Source organism: Oreochromis niloticus, linkage group LG19 (assembly GCF_001858045.2).
Source record: "Oreochromis niloticus isolate F11D_XX linkage group LG19, O_niloticus_UMD_NMBU, whole genome shotgun sequence".
In the NCBI taxonomy this organism is placed as follows: domain Eukaryota; kingdom Metazoa; phylum Chordata; class Actinopteri; order Cichliformes; family Cichlidae; genus Oreochromis; species Oreochromis niloticus.
The window spans coordinates 9,844,679-9,871,914 of NC_031983.2; the positions used below are offsets into that span (position 1 = coordinate 9,844,679).

At 39.1% G+C, this 27,236-nt stretch overlaps 3 protein-coding genes across 5 annotated transcripts in view; all 3 read right to left on the reverse strand.

Annotated features, from left to right (window-relative positions):
* Nucleotides 1–81: 81 nt before the first annotated feature.
* On the reverse strand, nt 82–11,642 carry lin52 (lin-52 DREAM MuvB core complex component). The gene is made up of 6 exons (XM_003447729.5): nt 11,495–11,642; nt 9,359–9,433; nt 9,236–9,273; nt 9,070–9,136; nt 8,797–8,880; nt 82–432 (listed from the first exon to the last, which is right to left on the reverse strand). The coding sequence occupies exons 1-6, from the start codon at nt 11,640–11,642 to the stop codon at nt 377–379; spliced, it is 468 nt and encodes a 155-aa protein (XP_003447777.4). The 3' UTR covers nt 82–376.
* A 593-nt stretch (nt 11,643–12,235) lies between these two features.
* On the reverse strand, nt 12,236–20,163 carry pomt2 (protein-O-mannosyltransferase 2). Of its 2 annotated transcripts, XM_003447797.5 has the most exons (21): nt 19,293–20,162; nt 19,133–19,217; nt 18,943–19,047; nt 18,066–18,174; nt 17,731–17,839; nt 17,446–17,605; nt 17,244–17,350; nt 17,079–17,161; nt 15,813–15,922; nt 15,644–15,710; nt 15,462–15,522; nt 15,269–15,347; nt 14,979–15,130; nt 14,806–14,897; nt 14,635–14,711; nt 14,474–14,545; nt 14,317–14,376; nt 14,130–14,235; nt 13,911–14,051; nt 13,538–13,649; nt 12,236–12,948 (listed from the first exon to the last, which is right to left on the reverse strand). In XM_003447797.5, the coding sequence occupies exons 1-21, from the start codon at nt 19,583–19,585 to the stop codon at nt 12,843–12,845; spliced, it is 2,286 nt and encodes a 761-aa protein (XP_003447845.1). In that variant the 5' UTR covers nt 19,586–20,162; the 3' UTR covers nt 12,236–12,842. The 2 variants fall into 2 exon arrangements, with proteins under 2 accessions (XP_003447845.1, XP_005453331.1); XM_005453274.4 differs by lacking the exon at nt 18,943–19,047 and having other exon boundaries at nt 12,769–12,948; nt 19,293–20,163.
* A 2,093-nt stretch (nt 20,164–22,256) lies between these two features.
* Nucleotides 22,257–27,236, reverse strand: part of LOC100698491 (latent-transforming growth factor beta-binding protein 2) — an 87,847-nt gene continuing 82,867 nt past the window's right edge. For both annotated transcript variants that reach the window (XM_005453272.4, XM_005453271.4), the window contains exons 40-41: nt 26,743–26,892; nt 22,257–25,242 (exon numbers count right to left, since the gene is read on the reverse strand). In XM_005453272.4, coding sequence (XP_005453329.1) covers nt 25,067–25,242; nt 26,743–26,892 — 326 coding nt within the window. In that variant the 3' untranslated portion in view covers nt 22,257–25,066. The remainder of the gene's footprint in view (nt 25,243–26,742; nt 26,893–27,236) is intronic.

The following is a 27,236-nucleotide window of genomic DNA, read 5'->3' on the forward strand; positions in this document are numbered from 1 at the left end:
TTTCATTTTAACAGTTTATTATATAATTTCACAAACTGCAAAAAAAAAAAAAAAAAAAAAAAAAAGGATCATGTTCAAAAGTATGAATAAATAGGGAACATTTAATCAAGGTAGATCTACAAGTCAGGGAGTAATCCAGAGAAAAGTAAGAACTTTCAAAAAGAATAAAAGATTATTTAGAGAACAGCAGTTATACACAGGAGTCTGATGAGAACACATCAGCAATGTTAGTGAGCATTTTGCTCTATTTAATCAGAATGCAGTCCTTGAACTTCACTGTGAAGGTCTGAACATGTTCACAGCGTACTGGTGAATGCAACGACTGCAATCACTGTGAAATCCAAAAATTTCGGTCAGCTGAAAAAGTAAAGATAAATCACTTCTTGGGCCTCTCCAAGATGTTTAGGAACTTTCCCCTGGTCATTTCTCTGGCTGGAAAACAAGAAAACACATTTTAGATAAACTACAGCACAGTGTCAGGCACCTTTCAACAGTCTTCTTAGTAAGTTGTTCAAATCAGAAACAAATTGTCTTGTGCAACACTTGGTTACAGCTCTAACAACTTCAGAAAAGCTTGTTAGTAATGCAAAGCATGTATTTAATATCTCCAGTGTCACATCGGGAGGCAATTTATACAAACATCTGTTCATTCAGGACATGAAAATAAACATAAAATTGAGACGCAGCTACCAAAGAGTCTTGTGATTACAAAATTGTTGCCTCACTAGTGAGATACAGGTACTTAGACCTATGCATGTATATAAGCATTAATGTGTATGTGATTTAAGAAGCAAAAATGATTACATTGACACACACTAACAGAAACATAATACTCATTCAAGTTTAAGATGAATAATTGAGTGAGTGAAGGCTTCATTGTTAGGGTTGTGCAATGAAACTTAGGTCCCATTGATAAATGTAAGGGGCTGTGACAGGTCATCCTAAGAAATATTACATTATTCAGACGAGAAGCAAAGATTGTGTTTTGCCTCATCTCACACTGTCCTAAAAGACTGAGTTACTAGTTTAGTTAAAACTCTGGATACAACTGTTCTTAAATCTGTTGGTTTTCTTCCCTTTTTTCTTATAATTTAACTCTGTGGAAGCTGATGCTTCAGATGAGAAGAAATTGAAACATAATACACGGTGAGTGCAGCAGCCTCACTTGCTATTAAAATGTTCCGTTATTAAGGGGCGGCCAATCAGAAAAAAAGGGAGAATTAAGGACAGAAGAGAAGAGCCCAGTAAGGAGGATTATTTTCAACTGTGAAAATAGAATAGAATGTGAGAATTAAAAAAATAGAGCTGGAAAACAGCATAATAGATATTGTATCTACAGGAGATGAGTCTTCATACCTTTTAGATTTTCCATTATAACAGAGTGTGAGCTATTCAATTTGAAATGTGTATAATGAACAGCAATTTTATCACATCCACACACTAAGACCAACCCTACCAACACACCAACGTTGTCGCTTACTGTCACTATAGCACCAGATAAAGAAATGTATTCACGTGGGATTCAGTGAACAAGGTTTTGCCAGCATCTTGGCACCGAGTCTTGAAACATAATCGTCCCTGCTGAAGATCCTTTATTAAAATGCCTTTCTCTGGGAGACCAATCATTGCTGACGCTTTTCTATCAAAGACAAACCCGAGTGTGAATATAGAGACTACAGACAGTTTCCTGCAGCATCATCATAAACCGCACAGAGGCACCTTCTAGGTACAGTAATTACTGCTCGAGATAAGAAGAGGATCAGCCTCTCTGCTTCAACTACAGATTTTAAAAAGCGCAAAGCTTGGATCGCCTTCTTTACTGTTACAAATGTTGTACATCAGACAAATAAATGATGACAGAGCAGCAGACAGAAGTTATTTTAAATGGGCTTTAAGCATAAAGTCACCCACCTTCATAACGCCTGTAAAGAAGACTGTGACTAACTGTTTGGTGTCTGTGTGTGCTGGTGCAGAGGGGCCCCGCCTCCTCTGCCCAATGTGGCTAATGAAAAAGCCAGGGCAGTTAGTAATTTAGATGAGTTGCCCAGGGTGGAATGATAATGGTGCATCTGGGCGTGGGGGCCATGTCACCTTGAGGTGTCCATCATTAGGTTGAAGATGATGCTAACTGGAATGGGATGGGTCCATTTTCCAATTTTCCATCTCTTCAAATCACCCTAAACGGAGTCATCAACGGACCTCTGGCCACGCATAGGATTCTTTAGATTGAAGTGAAGCCATCAAAATTAGGCAAGGGAAAGCAATTACACTGGGATGACCCTTAAACTGGCAGAAAGATGGTGTCACTATTATTTGAAGCAGCATCAGAAGGAACGGTAAAAGGGCAGCAGTTAATATTTGGATTTTTAACATGAAATGCTTCTCTCTTTCTTATTATCACTTTCTCCAACAGATCAAAACCAGATCAAAGGTAGCAGTGCCTCTCCTGAGATTACTCGCCCTGCTGAATGTCTCATTAATTACGGTTCACTCCAGCCTCCCCTTTCTCAGATAGAAACTCAAATATCTAATATCATAACTTTAAAGACCCCATTACACATAAATCAGTTATGAAATAGTAATGTGGGATTTATTTTCATAAAACGAGAAGCGCTGGCAGCGTGCGGGGCTCTGTGTGTTAGCGATAAAGCTTTAAAAAAAAAAGAGCAAAGTGAGAATAAACTGTAACTAAATATACGGTTACACATTGTAGGACCACTGACTGTCTGCAGCCATACCACAGGCTCTGTCCAGCTGAAGCTGAAAGTACCTTAAGCTAAATGATAACAAAAGCCAGTATGTTTGAAAAAAAGTTAACAAAATCTGAGAATATCCACAAAAACTGACTGTATTTTTTCTCTATATTTTTCGTATTTTCTGTCTTATTTTTGGTTCAAAACAGCTTAACACTCCTCATATGTTTTAACAATGCAGTAGCCCAAGCAGGATGAGTTTCATAAAAATCCTCTATTAAAACAAGTTTTAAGAGTATGTTTGAGACTTCAGTTGAAGCTTTTTGCATCTGCAGTATAAAACAAGAGAGCTACTACTATTATTGCTATTATTTTAAAGGATTTGGCTCTTTTGCATGAGCGATGTTACTCTGCAATTCTATTGAAAATTTACAGCACTGTTACAGCTGCAGTCTCCAGCATGCGTCTGTAATATACTAATGTACAGAATTTTTATAAATGCTCAGAGATATGACAGCTACAATGTTCAGAAAAAACAGCAACGTAGTAGAGTCTATGGCCTTAAATGTGGTGCAGCATTCTGCTGTTTATGCAACAGGGATAATAAGAATTATTATCAAGAATTAGAACTGTATACACTGTATATTCTGTGTATTTATTATTTCACTCCTATTGCCTGTTCTTATTGTCCTTATCTTCAACATATGCTGCTCGGTTGTTTGTTAATTGCCCCTTGGGGATAAATAAAGTCTTCTGATTCTGATTCATATTCTGCCTATTTGTGGAGTGATAGTATATCCAAGTAAAGTACGAAATCTCTCAGTCACACAGTTCAATTCAATTTTATTTTTTAGCGCCAACATACAACAAGAGTGACCTGAAACAACTTTATATTGTTGGGTAATGATATTACAATATTCGAGAGTAAACTCCAACAATCAGATATAAGTGAGCACTTGGTGACAGTGAGAAGGAAGAACTCCCTTTTAACAGGAAGAGACCTCCATCAGAACAAGGTTCAGGACAGAGCAGCCAGATGCCATGACTGGTTGGGGGTTGAGGGGAAAGACAAGACAAAAACTATTGCAAGGGAAGATATATGTTAACAGCTGTCTGCAGTGGTTATCTAGTTAGTGCACTATATCACATTTTTTATTGCAGGACTGAGTAGGCAAGAGAATTTTGAAGACAGCCTTTGTCTTCTCCCATTCAGACTGCATTTGCACTTCATTGTTTTCTACTTCATGTCCATGTTCTCTTTTCCCTGTAACTGATTTTGGATTTGGACTCAGCATCCATGTTTACAAAGTATAGATGGACCAAAGTGGTACCCTCACAACCCAAAAATCACACAAAGGTTGCCATATACTGCAAACATACTCAGACGAAATTATGTACCTCAGATAAAATGTAACGATAGGTGGTTGATCTTAATTACAATGTTTATTTTGCTGGATCTGTTTTTTCTAGACTTTCTATGACTGATCAAAAGAGACTCCAATAGCTGTTCATTTTTGGAAAATAAACAAAAGAGCATCACTACAGAACACCTGACAAGCACACACTCACTCAAAAGCTTGCTGACCAACGCACACAAACACATACACACAGGCTTTGTCATACACCCGAAGAGATCAGATCAATACTGATTAGGGAGACTTAGAGATTTGTTTAGTTGATTAGAAAGGTCAATCACTAATTTTGCACTAAGTTAATCAGCATCTTGTTACGACTACCATCCATACTAAATGGCACCTTATGGATTCTGCGGGCCATCGCCTTGTCCTGTTGATTTGTTACCATCTAATTATCATTTAGCCCTAATGGCCACAGATTCCATCATCATATGTTATGGTAGTTTATCAAACACAGCCACAACATACAGTATATGTCAATTTTACCTAAATTAAACATTCCCCTTGGCTTGATTTGCAATTTTTTTTAAAATAAGAAATTGTACCTCATCAGCCCCATACCCTCTGGATGTGGATTTTGGCTCTGATTTGGTACACTGAAACAATGGAGATTAACCTATATCTGCAAGCGGCTAAGTATGCCAGGAAATATGTCCTCTGAAGCATCAGAGCCTGCGCTGTTGCAACCCAAATGTTGCTGCAATTTTCTGCTCGACACTGGTAAATCATCCTCACTTGCCAAATCCCATGTGGCTGAAATGAAAATGCAGAGGAAACGCAGTGGTGTAACATCTCACTTTCCTCTCATTTACAACAAGTGATCTGCGTGCCATTGTAACAGCCCCCCTCCTACCAATCCCCTGTGTATAAAATGAGAGTAATCATCACTTTGCCCAACCCAAATCTCCCCCCCTCCACCCACTCCCACCGCCCAAATGGCAAGCTCCCAGTGAGCTCCCGGATGCCTGTTAGAAGCCAGGACCGATGACCACCTGGGTTAACTGAAGTCATAGACCCCAAGTCTGACGGACCCGATTCACTTTCATTAAGCGTTAAGAGGACTTATCTGACCCTCAATGACCATCTCCGAGAGGTGCTCGGCTATTACGGGGTGTAAGCTTTATTTAATGGATTTAACATCCACTTTCACTGCCCTTGTCCCCAGGGAGGAGGGAGACACAGAGGAAATGACACACACAAACACTCAAGCATGGAAACACTTGGAGGCACACATATTCATCCAACGCACCCGCTGAACACCCCCGCCTTGCTACACATACACCTGACGCTCATGTTTGTGTTCAAAATTCAATTACCCACTTATTGATACTTCACAGGGATATTTAAGATGCAGACACGAGCTGTGATTTCCCAGGGGAGCCACTGGTTCCTCTTTATGTCCCAACCGAGAGAGGCCCACCCCTCCTCCTCCTCCTCCTCCTCCAATGCATTTTCGCCTGGCTGACACACACACACACACATCCACACACCAAAACAAACACATCTGCACCTCCCAACCCCTGCCCCAGCCTATGCCTGTTCAAGAGGTGTCCTTATTAATAGGCAATCAGTCAAAAATCATTCATTAAAAAGCCTAAAAGGTTTTACACCCACACTATGATTAGCTGGGAAAGAAAATCCAATGAATTCCTAATGCCTTTATGGAAATGAGGTGTCATTTCCGATCTGCTCAGGGAGGCGGCAGGCGGGCAGGCAGGACTGAGGAGCAGTGAGTATGTGTATGTGTTTGTGTGTTAGCTCTGCCTCTCTCACAGCCCCAACACTGATTCTTGTATAAGATATGACGAAGCTCTGTCAGATACAGCTGCAACATTCTTACCATGGAAGGAGATGCTCATATCAGCCTTTTGCAATATGTCTGTTGAACTACTTAAGAGTTTTCAAGATGACGAATGATGACATGTATAATTATTAGTGCTAGTAACGAAATAAGACCCACCCATATTTTAGCAATGCCTGTGCGGGAGCCAATTTCAGAAAGCTAATAACAGAAAGCCTACGGGTACTAAGTGTTTAAGATGATTAAGAAGGTAAGAATTGAACCATCCTAGATCCTTATTTTTACTTTCAGCACACATGAGGTGCCACTGTGAATAAGATGCACCACAACGCTGCCATTCATTGTAACTATGAGACCAAAGAAAAGCAGGGGACAGGTAAAAAGAGTAGCACAGGGAACTAGCAGAGGTTAGGAGGAGGAGGAAGAGTGGTAGCGGTGGTGGGGAGGTATCCTCTGTTCCTCATTCAGCTGTTGTCAGCTGAGGTACTTCATAACCACCCGCCCTGCGGTCAGCCCGCCCTGATGGATTGATGGAGGCACATTAGCACTAGTGGGGCCCAGTGAATGCAATCATATTCAGCAGCGGCATGCTTCTAATAGGCCGGAGATTGATCCTAAGGGTGTGGAGGAGGAGGTGGTGGATGAAGCCCCATTAGGAGCTGTCAGAAGGGTGACCTTCAGTCTCACCTTCACACAAGAAGATGCAACAGGGTTGGCCGGGGTATGTGCTAGGTGGCATCATGGCAGGAGAGAGGTAATGCAGGGTGCAACAGAAGCCACGACATATGATTGCACACCCAGAAGGCAACGAGTCGTGCAGTCTTTCTTTTCTTTTTTTTCCAATTATCAATCTTTTTTTTTAATTTAATTATAGGTCATATTTTTCCTTACAATTTTTATAGCAATGTGGAGATGACAAAATTATTTTGATTAGTTCCACCACCTGACACAATTTTGAGGGAGGAAAACATAGTTAGTTTAACTTTAAAACTTTAAGAGGGTGCATGTTCTGAATATATTATAGTAACCACTGCTGAGAGACATCTGATGTCACTGTTATACGTTCATGAAAACACTCAACAACCACCACAACAACAAATTTTCTGTTGTTCTGTGTAAAATGAATCTGCAATAACACGAACTAATGACACATTCTAGGGAAGACATGTTAAATGGCAGTCAGTTGAGGCCACAAGTGTGAGAGTGCAAAATCCCACCAGCTCCAGCAGCCATGTTACCAGTCGTCTCAGTAGCTGAGGCCCTTCAGTGCATCCCAAAGGAACACTCAGCTTTCAATTACCTCCAATAACAGCACTTATCAGAGTCCTCAGCTTTCCCTAGGGACCACAGGCTTGATGCCCACGCTCAGTGGCCCACGACAGGGGTATTCATCATGGGGCGGAGTAACAGATGGGGCCTGAGAAATAGGCACGCGCCAAACCCTCTGGGACTAACTGGGCCAGCATCACACAGCCCTTTTTTTGGGTTGCTTGTGGGAGGAGGGTGTGTCCTTATCCCCCTCATATCCATGTTACATACATATGTACAAATATTAGAAAAAGCAGAAACCTACATTAATGCTGCTTAAGCGCATTCTAGGAAAAGGGAAATTTCTGGTTCAAATCTCCTTTCTCACTGCAGTAGGGTGGGTGGGTTTTCACTACTTGATTGTGCTCTGCCATTAACCAGCTCCAACTTTAATGGTCCACATGTTGAAGGGGGGAGGGCAGTAAATCCTGTCCTCTGCCCTCGCTCTACCATGCCTCTGCGGAGTATGTTTACGGGTACTGAAGAGTGCACAAACATGATGAAAAAGTAGCTGAGATTTACAAGGCCTCCCCTGACAGCCCGGAAAAGGAGAAAATTAAACCAGAGAGCATTAAACAGGCACCGATTACAGGGCTGCTCTGACACCAATAATAACCGTCATTGTGTCCCGTCATCCCGGGGTACATGACATGATTGCAAAGCCTGCAGTCCTGCACCTATGACAGCTAACATCTTTATACCAGCCAGATTACATGCTTCTCCTGGTTTAGGCAAAGGCCGGGAGATCAGACATTTTTCAGCTAAATAGATTTTAAAGTTATGGCTTATGCAACTAAAGCACAGGCACCCTGTTAATATTTATGTACCGACAGACATTTGTAGATCAGAGCATTGTAGCAAATCTTTGCCATTAAAATCACTCAACCATCTAAAAATCTCATATTGTTAGATAGTTGAACAAGTGCTGCTTTCAAATTTTTATCAAAGCCTATCCATATTATTTTTTGCATTATTTGGCTCAGATTGTCTTTATTGACTTTTACAAAGTACTGCACTTCTAATGTAACTGAGCCAAAATCTGACTGGAAAAATTAAAACCGATTTTTCTCTTCGGGAAATATGAGCACTTAGCTACATCTCTCTAATCCACACTCCACAAGGATTATGACAATGGTGGCACTGGGGGAATGGATTAAAAATAGATTTTGCATCCATCAAATGCTTGGGCATTTGTCCCCTCTGGGCATACTTTTCTTTCTTACCATTCAAGTTTAACAATATTACCCTAAATTCGGTATTTAAGATGTTGAGGTCAACATGCTTGCTGTTAGACACAAGCTTCGGGAGTTGAAGTTACATTTTCATTTTTTTTTTCTGTCTTTGGACAAAAGCATACAGGCCCACGTGAAGTCAATCTATTGGGATTTCTCAGTGTTATGATTCTTAAAGATGCTGGGAAGTTACTTCTTCCAGACAGAGAAGCAAAACCCAAGAGAGGCCTATGAGCACCATCTAGTGGTAACATGTGACCACATCCTTTTCGAACTCTTAGTGATTTTAAAGGTATAAAGGCTGGATTATCTGTACACTGGCATGTGTGTGCTGTTTGTTTACTTACACTCCTCTAAGCCCAGTTGGTACGCTAGATTCTGAAGTCCTTTGACCTTCTCCATCAGGTTGGCTGTGGTCAGGCTACCCAGCTCTACAGAAGGATAATAAGACCCATAATAAAAGCACTAACCCAACTTCAGCAAAATGTTAACCCATTTGACAGGATTATATAGTAAGTCTGCCTCTGTCCCCCAGTCTTTCTGTTTAACACCAACTGTAACAAGTAAACTGAAAAATCTGTCTGGGAAAAAAAAACATAATTTTGGCTATTTGGACCAACCTTTCAACATTTCAATATCCTCACTCTCCAGATCTGACATCCATTTTGGGGGTGAATTGCAGATGGGCTGTGATAAAGAGTTACAGATCACGCATCATGAAGTGTGACAAGCCTATTTATGTTTCTAATGTGTAACTCAAACTCAGCCATATTGAATCTAACTCACATTTTTACAAGATGCAGCGAACTCTGCGACTCCAGGTACTGTATGAGAGATCAGAGAATAATAAAGTTTATGCATAATAAATGCTACGGTAACCAGTCACATAGGCGCAGGAGATAAACTTACACTGCTCTGGCCACAAGTCTGGGGATGCTCTATCCAACTTCTCAAAACTCAGCAATGATGACTCAAAATCATCACCTATCGAGACAAAGAAAACAAATTAGAGCCAGTAGATTTAAGTTCCTACTGTAACCACGAGGCATGAACTGTGGGCAACAAATGCAAGAATGACATCGTGAAATGATGTTTCAGCGTTCCCTTAGAGCTGCTACTCCTCTGCATCAGAAGGAGCCAGCTCAGGTGGTACAGGCATCTGACGAGCTAGGTCTGAGCATCTCTGCTAAGACTGCTCCCCCACAACCCTGAACATGTAAGTGGCACTAAATAGATGGATGGATTTTCACAGAAGAAAAACATCTTTACTAAAAAAAAAAAAAATCCCTGGGTATCTTTCACCCAGTGACAGTTGTGATAGGCTCCATTCTCCCTGCAACACTGAATAATGCTGAATAAGTGGCTTGTTCAGAGAAACATGAGTCTCCTAAAATCAATACATAGCTGTGCTGAATGATCACCTTTATCATATAATAAAAAAAATCTATTTTGATGCAAGTTGTCTTTTATAGAATAACAATGGTCCCATCTATATCAAATTCTATGGTACTCACAGTCACTAAACCTTATTTTGGACTTATAAGTCACAAGGCGCTCCATTAAAAAATAACAGATAAGGATCTATGTTTAGTAAGAATGGTGGTGTTCCATCCATCCAGTGAAATTACAGGGACGTAACAGCCTTAAGAATTAACGAGGGATGATGAAGTTGTCTATGTATACATACAGCATGTCACAATTGTATAAAAAGTGGAAAATGCTGGGCTGTTTACCAGCTTTCCAGCAATGTATTTCACAAACTTTCACAAACACTGATTGACTGTGTACCATTATCTGCTCAGCAGTAACATGACCTACACACAGTAGTGACAATACAGGCAGAAAATTGGGTCAGAGCCAGTCTGTCTGGCAAATCGTGTGATAACACCTTATTTTAACAGCCCCAGGCATCTTCTTCCATGTTTAATGCCATGTACAGTACAGTGCAAAAGTCTTGAGCCACCCATCATTTCTTTACATTTTCCTTCCACTGAACCAGACTTTGACCAGTGTTGACCAGTAGTTCTCCAGATTTAGTGAAGATATTTCAAAGTTTTTCTTTGGCCATTTGTTACTTTTCCCCTTATTTTCCACCTAATCATTAATACGTGACCATTTTAAGAGGATTGTTTGTCAAGCCACTTAACACTGATCTATGAATTCATTCAAGCATACAAAATCACTTAACTCAAGAGGTATTAGGCACTTTGTTACTAGCAGCCAATTGCAAAACATAATTTTCTCTAATTTCTTCAGTTGAGCCTACAAAGAAATGACAAATGAAACACGGACTGACAATATAAATTAGCATTTGCACATCAAGGAACCCAAAGAGCTATTACCCCCAAACCTGGCATATTTACAGAATGCAATGTGCATTTGAGGAAAAGGGGAGAAAAGGCTGAGGTATGTCAAATTACACAAAGACTAGATTGGATGGATTGCAATGTTAAATTTTGGGTCAAATTACTCTCAATTTGTATGGAAGAAATTACGAAAGAGGTACAACAGTGAGTGTCTACAGTCATCTTTAAAACACACGGCGCTTTACTGTTAAACATACAAAATGATAAATTTCAAGTACACAGCTCCCATTAATAAGAGTAACGAGATGTACAACACAGAAAAAAACGTTAGAAAAAAGAAGAAGAAAGAAATACAACCGAAACAAAAACACTGTAGTTGTTATGAAACTGGTCTAAGGAGGGATGATTTAACCTGTTAGTAGTACAGCAGTAACTAACAGCTAATATTTTAGCTAGCAGCATCCACAGCTTCAGCTCTGTGAGTCAGACTACACGACAGAATTCAAGCTTGCTACCCGCTCTTCTTCCCCATTTACTGGACCGAACGCCGGGGCTAGTGAGGGCTTTAGCCAACGGAAAAACATGTCCAAACAGCAAAAATACGGCACTAACATGCGTATTCTGTCGTCTGTGGGTCTTCAGCTAAAACAGGATTATAGTTCTTAACGGTTTAATGTGCTTAAAGATCTCAATTTTACATTTTATACACAGCGTCGCAGGGTAAAGAATTAGAATTTACCTCCATTTGGAGACGCCATCTTCACAATAATCACGTGATAAACGACAGCCAATGGCAGCGGCAGCAGCAGCTCTGACATTTGACGAGTGTATGTGGTGTACTTCAGAAACACGCCACCAGGCGGCCCGCTGGTATAATGTTGGAGCATAAACCCAGTATTAAGTTCAAATCAGAAAAAATATACAACGAACACTAAGTAACTGACGGTTATATTTTGATCGGGGTGACTTCGGTTCCTACATTTAAACTAACAATATAACTTTGGGACCACAGGAATATGTTTATACACCTGCGACCAAAGCAATGTATTATATTATACGTAATTATTTTCAAGGGGGACCTATATCAAGCAGTGTAAAGTTTTCAGATTTAAGGATATTTTGACCTTTTGTAATTATATTGGATATAATTTTTATGGAATTAAAATTTTGGACAAAAATGTTTTAAAACAATCAATACCCTATTACTTTTTATGCTATTACAGGGATATTTCTGGAATGATACTTTGAACTCTTGACTTTTATCAGATTTCTACACATTTCTGAGCTTTTGGGGATATCTCAAGTGGTGATTCATATTTTAATTATCAACACTGAAAATATCATTTTAATCTCAGTAAAATAAAAAAAGGTTCAACTCAATATAATAATAAAGACATGCTTCATGTTATTGTACAGAACATAAAAACAATTTAAAGATTTCCTTCAACTTAAAAAAAGCAGAAAACTTTATAAGTAAAGATACAGAATGCAGGATCACTGTTTATTGATCACATTAAAATGTAAACACAGAGTCGGTACCTAGTGTAAAAATAGCGAGTAACAAAGCACTATTGGCTAAGTACAGTACCAAAATACTAAGTAATGAGTAAAATCAGAAAATCCCTAATCAAAATACAGTCTAATAGCTTCCAACTATGTACAAAATTTAAAAAACAAAAATCAGGGACATGTAGCATTTAAACCTTTAAAACTTACTTTTTAAAACCTTTTTCCTTTCAGGCACTTTAGCTTATTGTTTTGAATTACAGTACACATTAAATCTAGGAACAGAAGTTGTGATGTTAGTTAAGGCCTCTCAGAGACAAAGTTAAGATTCCCACTTACACCACAATCTGGCTTTCACATTGCATTGAGTTAGGTCTGCTTTATCAAGCATTCTTCATGCATGATAGACAACGTCAGGTGCAAATGCTGTGACACAAATACTAAGACACGTACAAATTCAATCAGTACCTTTTAAGAATCACTTCTATGTGCAAACACTCTACTCTGTCAGTTTTAAGTCCCTTATATTCAGAACAGTTGGTGCAAGTCACATCATTAGTGTCATCTTCCTGCAAAGCAGACTAGAACTCCCAGGAGTCCATCCACTTCAGACCAGCCATGGCGCTGCCCGGCTCGTGTGCTAGCGGACCCGTCATGCCATAGGACAGCGGATGAAACAGGTAGAAACTGACAGACAATGAATGGATCACAGTCAGTTACACTAAGCAGATGAAAAACTTTCATTCATGTGCTAAAATGGGCTGTGAGATCTAAAGTCACAGCAGCAAGAAGTTCATGTAAGACCCTCAGTGTAATTATTCTTTTCATATTTAGTAAGAATTAGCAGAGAAGCTTCTTGCTGAGAGCCAGATGAGAAAGTTGTAATCCTATTAGAATATCTGTATGATAGTCCATCCAAACTTGAAAACTGTATTACATCTACATGATATACATGACAATATGTAGCATATTAAGAGCACCTGCTTCCTTTAACTTAAATGATTTATCAATCATGATGGACTGTAGGTATTAATCTTGTCATTAATTCTCAACAAAACAATAACAATCCTTTAATAATTCATAATCTTTTCATCCACAGCTACAAGAACGTCATGGCTTATTAAACCATTAGGAGCATCAAGAGCATCAATCAAAGTATACAACAATGGATGGAGTATCATAAAGAACTACATTATGTAGCAGATATCTCACAGTAATGATAGGCTGTTTCTGACAGTGTTAAGAACAAGCTGATTCTTCATACTACTCAGCTCACCTGTAAAGAATACTAAACAGAAGCAGCAGCTGCCCAGTTCGCTGGAACCAATAAGAATAAGGTGGGTGGAGTAGAAGGTCAGCACTTCTGAAAAGGATGTCTAACGTCAGTCCTGGAGGAAAAAAATACAATTATTTAACCAAAATTGCAACAACTGTCAGTCAAGTATGCAAAACTGAGATAACTGTGTCCCAAACACTGTCGGCTCTAATGCAAGCCATTAAGTGAAGTAAGTTGTAAGTGAAGTATTGGCTACACCCACCAAACCTGCTGAAAAAAGCTTCTTATGTGTGGCTTCTACTTCAGTTCTGTAACTCTGCACTACCCTCTGCACTTTATAGTTGGAATACAGAAATCCAGCACAGTTTGGTACCTGTTAGCATGCTGCTGAAGAGCATTGCAGGGAAGTAGTGATGAAAGTAGAGGATACGACCCATCGTAAAAAAAGGTGCATAATGCAGGAGCCAACCAAGCATCAGCAGTCCACCTCCTCTCACAAGCACAAGAGAATGCTCTGAAACACAGGACAATACTACTTTACTTAAAGTCACTATGCAAAAGCATACTGTTAAGCCACCATTATTTACCATACCTATTCTTTGTTGGCCCAGTGAAAAACCTCTTTGGGTGGCTATGGAAGCCACCGCCACCATGGTGAAATACAACCCCAAACTGGCCAGATTTATCCACCACACCACCTGAAAACCATTTTCACCATGAGGACACTGATCTGCTGGTTAAATGAGATTGTAAGCATAAAAACTTAAAAACAAACTTACAGGGTTCCCCAGCAGGTAAACGCGGTACTCTGTCGCATTTACTCCTGAAAACCTCAAGCCCTTCACGGAAACAAATTACATTAAGTTAAAAGATAAAAAGTATAAATTTATATTTATATATATAACTAAAATAGATTTTATATAGAGTGTAATGCACCTGGTAGTTGATGGGCCAGTGCCAAGGTTTTGAATTCATCTCATTGTCTTTGGGTTTTAAGCCACTATTTCCCTAAAAGACAATAAAATAAAAAGAAAAGAAATGAAGATGCACTTTCTTTTAAAGCAGATGAGCTTATTTATTCTCTTATTATTACTTACTCTAAACATAACAATATGGGACTCCAGTAAGATTTCCAGAAAATTAGGCTTCAGCACAGACAGACTAATGTTGGGTACTGCCAGAACACACAATACACAACATGTTAGCTGCTGTCTGACATCAAGAAGTGCAAACACAAAATAGGAATACATTGAATGAATTGATCATACATTTTGGATTAATATGGTCCTCAATGTTCCACTGAGAGCTTGGGGTCTCCTTCAAGTAGGGACTACAGGTCACCTCTATTTGTTCCCAGCCCCTAAACAGAAACAACATTTGTAGTGCGTTTTGACCTGTTGTGTACAAAGTCATCTCAAATTTAAAAGTATGCTAGTTTTACCACTTTGGAAGAGTTTTGCCAGAGGAGTAAAGCACACAGCCGGTAGCTCGATGTAGAAAGCGAACTTTGCTGCGCAGCACCTTTACTGGGTCACCCTTCCGACCTCCACACACCTCCATCTGCCACAGGTCATTGGCGTCCCCTGTGCCATTCTAAGAATAGACCAAAAATAATTTTAGTATTGGTGTACAGAACACCCATAAAACCCCAAAACAGAATATGCAATAAATATGTCAAGTCCAACTGAATCTGTATTTTTAGTGCAGATGTTATGTTAAAGCCTTCCTTACAATGCCATAACCTGTAACCTGGAAGTGCTTCTTGGTCAGAGGCGCCTCATGGAGGTGACTGTGAAGGTTACGTGTTGTCCTGAAAGAAACACACACACACACACACACACACACACAAAGAGATTTGGGAAGGAACTGAGACTGAATCACTTTAAATAAAATGTGCATTTTTCTTGTCATTCATAATACTTACTCTTTATGCTCCAGTCGAACGATATCACCATGGCGAACAAGATCAGGGTTGCCAGATTGAGCTTTTTTAAAAAACAAAACAAAACAATAGATATAAACAATAAAACAACAATTCCTTATCCTAGTTGGATTTTAACATTGTCTTTGGCAACATTGTTAAATATATCAATGTCAGTTCCTCACAATTATTATCTTGTTGTCTGTGAACCACCCACAAGTTGTTGTAGTCCTTATGGAGGTAGGCTGTCACCTGTAAGCAAACAAATCATAAGAAAACATTTAAAGTTAAAAAAACAAAGAAACTACAAATATAAATATATAAAATATTTCAGTTTTCAACAATTAGCCTGACCTGCTGCTGCCTTGCGCCAACTCCTTCTGGGTATAAGTGCCAATGAGAGTGCAAATAACCTCCAGCAATACGGAGGTTTTTTATTGTAACGGTAGAGCCAAATGCCAGATCTGCATGAGAAAAACAACAAATCATAGGATCACTACCATCGTAAGAAAATGTAAATTAATAGATTAAATTAAACACATTTTTTTGTTTATGTCTCACATAACCACATAATGCACACAATCAAAATAAAACTTTTATACTGACATAATAATGTTTTTTGTATTTTCTGGAGGGTGGAGGTGTTTAATATTTGTGTGTGTTTTTTCTCTTCTTTGTCCTTTTTTTTTAAATAGCTAAGTGATTTAATAAAGTCCAATTATTTTACTGTTAAACAATTAATTTACATTTAATAATATTTATATTATAGTGATCTTACAGAACAGTACAAAAGAGGAAACTGGACAAGTGGTGGACAAAAGAAGTAGTGCCAGGTCTAAAAACTAACTGTAGGAGATCAACAGTATCTAAAAGTCATGTCCTTAAGAAATGCATTTAGTCAAAGCCGTTAGGTTTGCTTTTGCACTGATCCTGAGAATGAGATCGATCTGTCTTCCAACTAATGTTGTAACCAGACCCACAGCCTTTCCCGAAACCAAACCAAACAGTTAGAGGAAAGCACAAAATGAAAACAGAACTTAGCAGTGAGCGAAACAGAACCCAAATTGCTGTCTCCAAGTCTACTATGATTTATGCCACCGCAAATATCACAAACATAATTTTTTGGGATGCAATGTAGTATTGCAACGGCTTCGACTTTGTAATAAAGACTCAGACTGCGTTCTACAAACAAATGATCAAATAATTAGTAAATAATGATTAGTAATCAATATATCATTTGACATTTACGGTAAATAACTATTAACAAATGCTGAATTAACGATAGATTTCCCATTTATCAGCAACAGTTGATGTCAAAGTGTTACATCATGGAAACAAGTAAAATAATTACATTTATTCAGCGTGCCTATTGAAATGTTTTGAAAAGTAACAAGTGGTCCTTGCACCAACCGCTTAAGGGATTAAACCCTTGATAGTGAAATCCTTATAAAACTTTCCCAGGACAGTAAAATGTAAGCAAACCTTTCAGCCCATCTGGCTATCATATTAGAGGAATGTCTACGTTTCTCTTTGACCTCTTTTTCCACTTTCTGAGTAGCGTTTAAGTAAACACAGCTGCAGTGACATTTGGTTTTATTTAGAGCTCTGTTTGCAACTCACACTCAGGCATAGATGCATTGTGTAGGTTGTTCCCAATTAGACGAGACTGAAAGGCTGAACTGAAGAAACCATCTCCTGGTCCACTGGCAAGAAAAAAACATAGTGATCACTCACATAATGCGGTAAATGTCAACATATGTGTATTTATTAAACACCCATTCTCACCTTTTGTTCAGCACAACAAAGTGGACAGCAAATATTGTAACATAGAGGATGAGGGGAAGCAGGATGAGTGCAAAAGCCCGAGCAAGGAAGTGCTTTGCAATGTCGACCTGGTGCCAGGAAACATGAGGAAAAGGGCGGTCAAACCTCCAATATTCACTGACAATATCAGCACCAGTAAGCTTAGAAATATCCTGCTGTTTACCAGCGAGAGGCTCATATCTCCCAGAAGTCTCCATAGGTCCCCGATTGTGTTCAGTCCCACCAGGACGATGACAAACAGACCCACAAACTTTACCCCCAAAGCCCCAGCAAGGTTTATACCAGTAAGTACCAGCCAAAACCACCAGGAGGCAGTGAAGGACCTGGAAAAACAAGAAAGAAAAGAAAAGAAAACATTAAGTAGGGAAGAAGGAAAGCAGTTAATATTATTAACAGGCCATAGTGGACCTTTCACTCTTGACAAACTGAGATTCCATTGGTGTCCTACCTATATCTCTGCTGGTTGAATTTCACCATACTCAGCACTGCTGCCATGATGAAAAACATGAGTATAGGGTCTAACAGGATGTACTGGGAGATGGTGATGCAGCCAGTGTCTGTCAGAAAGGTGTTGAACACATTGATTCACCTCAACTCAACATACACAGTAATCAAAGGAGATATCAGCTGAAAAGGAAGACAATGACCAGGATGGAAAATCATTTTTAAGTCACTCTGAGTCTGAGTCATACTGCAGTCATTTCTTCACTGCTTACATACTGTTGCTATGTGTAAGAAATCCCTAGCAACTTTCAACATTCAGACAATTAAATGATGATTTACCAAATATGAGCAAGGTAGCAGCGATGATAGCAGCGGTGCAGGAGTTAGACAGCTCCAACACTATAAGGTAGGCAAAGATGGGGAGGAAGGAGCCCAGCACGGCGCAAAACTGCAGGAAAGGAGGAAGAACAAACAAATCAGCACCTTGAATTCATCTCTTAGGTATTTCTTACATTTGTCTATTAAAACTGTATCGGCAATCAATTAGGAAAAGGGTCATTCCATGTCGACTGCATACATGCTTCCAGTCTGACCATCTCTGAGACACTTCTTCATAGATAAACCACCAATTTTGAGCTTTCTAATATTTTAGGTTTGCATATAAAATATCCATATTTTGTGATGAAGTTAGGGGCATTATACATTTTCCCAAAATTAGTTTTTGAAATATTTACATTTTTCTTCATAAGCACAGACCCAGAGGGTATATTTCAATACTTGTGAAATTGACAGACTTTATGAAAAAGAGCATAAAATTAGTATGGTGGTTAGCAATAACTCACAGAAAGAACGTTGGGTTCAAATCGACCATCCTACTGGGGCATTTCTGGGTGGAGTTTGCATGTTTTCCAGGTACTTTGGCTTCCTCCCACAATCCAGAAAGATACAGTTTGTGGGGTTAGGTTAACTGGTGATTACGCAGAAAATGCACTTCAGAAAAGGCTTGAAAATGCCCCTGAGATCAGCACAAAAACTCTTCTTTTTTTTTGTATTAACATGCAAACTAATTTAGCAGATTTACTGTTAAGAAGCGTATGATAAACCAGGATTTTTTATCAGGGAAATCAGAGATTGTCAGACTGGGAATTCTTCTTATATTTGGTCAATTCATATCTTGACCCAAAAAGCAGTTTTCCAAGAGTGACAAGCAGCATACCCCTCTCATCCCCCAGTAGTTTTGGTTTTCATATTTATCTCCCGGCTTTATGAAAGGAAAGGTGCCATTATAGCCACTCATGTAACCAGCCAGCCCTATCAGCATCTGCAACAGAGTGTCAAAGGTCAACAGGTACGGGACTGAAGAGCCTTGCATGAAGACAGACCAAAGACATACTCTGCCATCTCACCTTCCCAAGAGGAGGGTGGACATCAAAGAAGAAGGTCCTGTTGATGTAGTAGCTCCCCATTTTTCCAAAGTGAGTCTCATCCCAGCTGAAAGACCCAAATCACTCATCTTGTAAACAAGACTCAGAGTAAGCATTGCTTCATGGAGTAAATGTCACTCACCACACATGAGGGGGCTCAGTTAACTTATAGAGGCGTGTAGAAAAAGACAGCCCTGCCACAAGCATCAGCAGCACTTTGCTTGGAGATTCAATGCTTCCTCTAGCCACAAACTGACCAGATGGTCCGTTTGAGGACTGGGTGTCACCTCCTGCTAAGAGTCCAGCAGTTTGACTGTTCTTGTCCTTGGACACAGGAGTGAATGTGGTCTGAAAGCTCTTTTCTGGTGTGGGACATGTTTTCCTGTTCCGTAGTGCTAAGGTGTTCCACTTTGGAGTGCATTCTGCTTTTGCCATTAGGAAAATAACCCCGTAATACAAACGACCAGATCCCTTTCCCACCAGGTAAATCAGTATTTGGGTGATACTACCTAACCATATGATATGTGGTGATACCTAACTGCGCTGTCAGGGGCGAGACTCAGCACGGATATTAATAGAAAGAAACGTTTGAACAGCTAGCAGCACTTCTCAAAGCTGTGTGTCAAAACAGGCGATACCGACAGTGAACGTCCCACCTACTCTACTCAACAAATTACAACACATGATATCAGTTACACTGTCCCCAACTTAATGAGAAATTTCTTCAATAAACCCCCGCTCTAACTTTCTAGCTAAGTACGCCGCTGGTCCAATGGCGACATTTAGAATAATATTAGCTAGGAGCTAACAGTCTACAATTACAGCTTAATTAATCAGTGGTTTTACATTAGGAGCAGCTCGACACCTTACGGGAGGTTGTAGCTCGAGTCAATGAAACACGTTTGAGACACGCAGGCTTCTAGGAGATGTATTCCTGTGTAATACATCCACGTATTTATGTGGACGATGGACGATTAAAGAATAAACTAAATTTCCCAAAATCCTTCTGGGATGTCGTAGGGATACCTACGGATCCCTGAAAGGGTCATGTTGGCATGTTAGGAATTTTTCTTTGAGATTTTTCTAAAATAATGTTTGTTAATATTGTTTAATATTATGTTTGTACATTTCAGTTTTCCTTAATACACCCATGGGTATAACATATCACCAGATCAGGGAGACGCTTTTTAGATTGCGAATAAACGCATTTAAAGTTTGGCCAATGTGGAAAGGTGTGAATAAGTAGGTGTAGTTCAGAAGTAAGCCCACTAGAGGGAAATATAGTATAATAAGTGCCTTTAATTAATGAGAGAACATCTCACGGTAGATTTTGTTAACACAGTATGCACTTGCTGACCCCACACTCGTTAGCCTCGTGGATACACGGTTTTTAGGAACTGGATTTGGTCCATCACTGATCAGTCTTGCGCTGCAATGTTGAATCATTTTTCTTTGACATTTTAAGCTTTTAATTTACCACAGTTTGAAGAAAAACTGTCAGCATGTTTGTGTGTGTTCATTTCTGTCGACCCCTGCATTCAAAACAAATGTATTAATTTAAATAAAATGTTATTTTGTCATAGATCACCCTAACAAATAGTTGTCAAAACAAACGGAAAAGTATTATATTGTGTATATCTTTATTTAGCTTTATTTTGTATTTTTAAATGTAGTTTAAGAAATTTGTAGTGCAGTAGAAACAGGTGCAAATTGTAGGCTTTTGTTATGTTTTGAGTACAATTATTTTTTATTATTTTTTATTTACGTGGCTATAGCTATTTATGGGTAGCATTAAATTGATTACTTAATAAAATTTGATTAAATGTTAAGTAATAAAAATCTTGAGGTTTGTTTTCCAGAAAATAATGATACTCATTCAGGAACATGTATTCATATTGTTATAACCTGTTGTCTGTGAAGGTTCTCAGTCATCCAGGTCATCGTAGTCAAAGGAGTTTGCAAAGAAAAGCGTCTGGACTTCTTTGAGTTGCTTGAAGACGTTTCACCTCTCATCCGAGAAGCTTCTTCAGTTCTAAGGTCAAATGGCCGAGACTCCCAGATTTAAACCCAGTGGGAGTTTAAACCTGTTATTGTAATGTACATATACATCATTCTTTATATACCCTTATGTTATTATTACAAACACTGACAGCAAGAAACATACACTTTGGCCTTCAGATCAATCTTTTGACCCTGAAGCTGAGGTCAGAGGTCAAATGTGACAAGATATTTTTTTATTGTTTTATGTTGCTTTCTATATGTTGACAGGACACAACACACAAGACTCATAGTCATCACAGTATTTAATGAGGTCATAAGGCTTTTTGTCCATTTTTGACCAATAAATCATTGAGCTGACCCTGAAGACCTTGATGGGTGTAAGCCAGATTTGAATGGATTTTAAACATCACATCATTCTACACCCCTGCCAAGTTTCTCAAGCCTTTTCCAGCTATTGTGTTTACAGACAGAAAGAATGACGTGCACGCAAATGCTACCAAAAACGTAACCTCCTTAGCAGAAGTAATAAAAAATCAAGATAACTCTGCTTTGACGAGCTACAATTTATATGGTTTCTCAAACAAATTTACTTTAATAATAATTCAGTAACATCAGTAGTTACTAATATGGCTTAATTTATTTTAGAGGGAAAAACACTGACATTTGTGAAAAAAAGAAAAAAAAAGAAATCCTACACGTGTTTAACCACAAGATGTGTTTCTGCATCAATACTTTTACTTCAGAATGATTTGATAGCTTATAGTATAATTAAACACTATTTTAAAAATATAAAATAAGTTATTAGTTTTTATTTATTGATTTAAATTGTTCCAACAATTACCACCGAGCATATCATGATTACAAAATAATATGTCCATGATTGGTGTAGATACTTTAACCACACTGTTTGGGAACCTCACAGCTTTGTGTAGCAATAAGCTCTAATGACTTTAATGATCATCATTTGTATATCGCATACTAAAACAAACTCACTGTTCTTGTTTTATCCCAGTAAACTCCCTAAATTACTCTGCGTGTATACACATGGTGAATGCAATGTGTGTTGGGTGCTATTTGTCGAAGTAAATTATCAAACACGCACATCTTTTTTTTAATGTTTTATTTTGATGACTGATAGTGATTACAGTCAAGAGGTAAACAAAATGAATGAGCATGATGTTTCCACTGACCACAGCTTTACATTTATCTCACGTTATTTGTGGTTTTGAAAGATTTTAAATATTCTTTTAGATTGAATTTAAATCTTAAAGTTATGGTTCAGGTGATGATTTAACCGGAAGACAATAGTGGATGTAGAAAACAACACAAAATATTTATACAACTGTAGATTTATAGGCTAGGGAAGCAGGTTAATGGCGAAATTTAGTCATCCTCCAGACTCTGAATTAGACTTTAATGTTTCTGTGTTGCTGCAATTTCATCCTGAATATACAAGACTACAAGGCACGTGTGGTTACTCAGAAACCAGAAAGCTGATACTGTCTATGATACATTCATGACATAAGGATCCACCAGAGACTAAAGCAAATAAAGTTCACAATGACTAATATTTAGCTGTAAAGTTGTGATGTGCAGAAGTGGGTGCTCGCATTCCGAAAGCGTCGTCTTTGCGATGGAGGAGTCAGAATGTCTGTAATTAGAACAGTGCTGCCACTTCCAAAAAATATAATTCATTGTCTGCTCCACAGGGCAGGGTATTCACACAGTTCCTCTGGTACAGTGTCAGCCACTCTCCTCATACATAAAAAGAAATGCTTTAAAAACATTTTTACAGACATAAATCTACAAAAAGCTATAATGACAGATATTTCTTACATTTTATGTTTTATGTCGAACAAAATATTTGTTGTGCTATAATGCAATGAGAGAATATATAACAAAAATAATACATAGTACTAGATCTGTACAAAATACACCAAACCTCTCCAACAAATGAAACCTTTGTCTTTACATGTGTTCAGAGATGCAGACATGGGAAGGGTCTGGATGTGAGATTCGAATTCCAAATATGTTACGTGTGGAAAAACAAATCCTTTTGCCTGTTTGATGTGGTTGCATGAAACAAATATCCTGTCGCACACTTTCGAAGCCAACAAAGAGAAGAATCAACACCGTGATCGTCTACTGTAAAACAAGCTTAATATTGTTAATAAGAAAGGTACTGTTGTCCTACATTGCTGCTGATATCGCATGAAAATGGAGTCAAACATAAGAAGACAGGTTATATACGCTCACTGTCCATATCATTAGGTACAACTGTTTATCTGCTCCTTAATGGAACTCTCTAATCAGCCAATTACATGGCAGACTCAATACATTTTAGTATGTAGACCTGGTCATAACGAGTTGATGAAGATCAAAGTAAGCATCAGAATGGGGAAAATCAGCTGATCTGCTTAGATTTTTCCCACATGACCATCTGTAGGTTTTAGAAGAAGGGTCTATGTACACTTTGGCTACAGCAACAAACGACCACACTGGGAGCAAGTCCTGTCAGGTTCAACAAAATTGGACAAACAAAGATTGGAAAAACGCTGCCTGGTCTGATGAGTCTCTATTTCTGCTATGACATTTAGATGGCTGGGTCAGAATTTGGAATAATCAACATGAAAGCATGGATCATTGGTTCTGGTGGTGGTGGTGTAATGGTGTGAGGGATATTTTCTTGGCACATTTCTCTTCCTGAGAACTGAGAAAAAAAAATCTTTCAGTTGAACTTTTTTTGTGATTTGTTTGTCCACTACAGAGGACATAAATGAACAAGCTGGGTCTCAGGAGGATAAGCAGAGATCCCACCTGGGCTCATTAGTACCAAATAAGTCTACCAAAGTATTGTTGCTGATCATGTCCATCCCTTTATGACCACTGTGTACCCATCTTCAGATGGCTGCGTCCAGCAGGATAACATGCTGTGTCAGAAAGTTCAAATAATCTCAAACTGGTTTCTTAAACTGACCAAAATCTCTGCTGAATGTTTCCAGCACCTCGTTAAATCTATGCCACAAATAATTAAGGCAGTTCTGAAGGTAAAAGGAGGCCCAGACCAGTACTAGCAAGGTGCACCTAATGATCTGGTCAGTGAGAGTACATCACAATGCTTTCCGTGTGTCACACAGATCATCTTATACATCTACAGTCTCTCCATGCCCACATAAAGGGTGAAGCTGGTATTATGGAAGTTTCGCTGCTTTGACCTCCCAGTTCTCGGTCCAGAGCTTCTTCAATGGCAGCTTGTAGGTCATCTTAAAGAAAGACAGCTGTGGGAAAAGTTCCGTGTTGAATTTCTGTTTAGTCCAATGTAATTGAGACTGAGAAATTGATGAGGTTTGACAGTGATGAGCATCCTGATATACAGTATGGCTGATTTCTGATGACATTCCTTCTTTTACAAAATACATTTATTATTTCCCCACACTGTCTCTGACATCAATTACAGAGACAAGTAACATGAGACGAATCAAGTACGCCATCTGAAATATTTTGCTTTCTTAGTTAGCAGAGGCCCGTCATGTAAATGAAATAAATAACACACAAAAAGAGAAGGTGATAGAGAAAATAAAGTGGAAATATATAAATCTGCATATCAAATTGCCTGGGCTTACTGAATAACAAAGATCAGTCCACAAAATCCCTTTAAGGCAAATGGATATTTGGAGAATGCTAAATCCCATGTAATACATTCACTGCACAATTCCTGGTCCTCTTGAATGTGTGTGAGGGGGATATAAATGCATCCTGTGCTGAATGCAAGTGTGTGTTTTCTATATGTACATGTGTCAGTATGTGTGCGTGTGGTATGTAGGGAAACGAGACTGGACGTTTCAGCATTACTGTTGGAGGTTTAGAGTCAAGCCCTGGGGGAAAATGGGCAGAGAAGCTGGCACTCCAACATACTCAGTTTCCTGCCTCCCTAAGCCTAGACTCTGGGATCGCCGGGATGCATTTGTGTGGCTTGGCGGAGGCCACGAAGCCCGGCAAGCAGGTGCATTTGTATGATCCCTCTGTGTTTGTGCACTCCCCGTTCTGACACAAAGGAACATTGTCGCTGATGTCCTCACACTCGTTTATGTCTGAGGAGAAAGGACAGAGTATGAGTTAGTCAGCAGGGAGAATCCAAAAAGAAAAAGCTGCCTATGACACATCTGCTGCTGAGGGGTCACCTCAAAATTATAATTCTTTCCTTCCCTTTCCCGTCCTGTCCTTTCCTCTCCTTGCTTTCCTTTCCTGTCCTTTCCATGTTAAACTCCAACAAATTTGAGTTCTGTTCTAACTTTTCATCGTGATACATGACCACATCAGAAACTATGATTTAAACACATGAAAATACTTTTGATAATTACTTGTTTTTCAAGAAAATAAATCAAAAAGTTAATAGTTCTCAAATGTGAGGATTAGGTGCTTGCCTTTCTCTTGAAGTATTGTTCGACTCACATCATACAGTACACAAATCAGTGAATGCATCAGGGGCAATTTGGGGTTCAGCTTCCTGCCAAGGACACTCGATATGTGGACTGGAGGAGGTGGGGATCAAACCACCAACCTTCTGATAAGTGGACAGCTCATCCTATCTCCTCAGCTGTAGCTGCTCAACAAGTGACCAACACAAGTGTTTTAATTACTTTCACAAAGATTTGCTGTTGGAGGTACTTTCCCTCAACACGATAAATGTGTTGCATAAAATCTCATATATCTTTAATCAAACATGCCGTCATGTTGCGTGTCAGCTGGACAGGATCTGCACTCGATTTCCCAGCCATCTTGAGAGCCGGACTTCTAAGAACGATGGTAAAATTAACAATCCACTGGATTGTGTTTCCTTTTGGCCTTCAACAGGTTGTTCTTTCTCTTTTCCAGCATGGGAGGTCTGATTGTCATTTCATAGCAGTCAATCTCAAATGACCCTCTTTGTGTTTATGTCATGTTCTGCTGGGGAAATGCTAGCGGTGAGATTTATAAAAGGAGGCAGGGCATGAGTTGCATAGCTCCCACATGTTTCCACGGTTTTCAATGACTTTTCTTGGGAAAACTGGCTGGCCTTGAAGTCGATAAGCCTGTACGCGGACAGAATCTTGCAATCATAGAATTTCATTACGAAAAGACTCTGTTTTCTTACAAAACAAACAAAGTAAATTTTTTTAATAAATATCTCATGTAACACACAAGTGGCTAAGATTCAAGGCCTCCTTGCTCTTGGCAGTGTACAACCAGGGAATGTCAAACCAAAGGGTAACACACGATGGTTTTGTGGAGTACACTGCTTTCATTAGTTTCCCATAAAACATAAGTTAATGCAAGGTTGTTAAATTTAAAGCTTCTCCTTGAGGGCAAAGATTTACAGCATGAAGAGTTACCCTACTGGCTCCAGAAGGTTGAAACATGAAAGCAGAGTTCACTGTGGTTTGTTTTCAAGATTCAGTACCATATTTTTAAATGAGATATGATGTTATATGAAGTGACTGATTCGCCTATTGATCCCAGGAAGCCCCTGAACATTCTTTATTAGGAAAACATGATCTAAATGTGGGCAGCCTACTGAGAAGGCCCCTAAAGATGCTGCAGGAAAAACCCACCTATACAGGCCATCTTGTCTAGATCAAGTTCATAACCGTCTAAGCAGTCGCAGGTGTAGCCCTCTCGCACTCGAACGCAGCGACCGTTTTCACACCCATTCAGGATTCCACATTCTTCCGCCCGGAGACCTTCAAAACCTTCATAGCGTTCTGATTGGACAAATATACAGACAGACATGATATTGTTGCAACATTTATTCAAAGAAAACATTTTCCCAAACTCTCATAATGCTAGACGTCAGCTGACCTGTTAGGACATCCAGTCCACTAATGGGTTGTTTGATATCCTTGTTCACAAAACCAACATAAAATATTCTGGCCTATACGTTGCTGTACAAAAGTTTTGAGCCACCCGTCATTTCTTTATATCCTAGTTCTAAGAAGCCAGACTTGTATCTTGTACTTGAGCTACAGTTCTCCAGGCTTTTGAAGGTCTTTCAAAGTTTTTCTTTGGACATTGGCCGCTTTTTCACTCATTTTCACCCCAGTCCTTG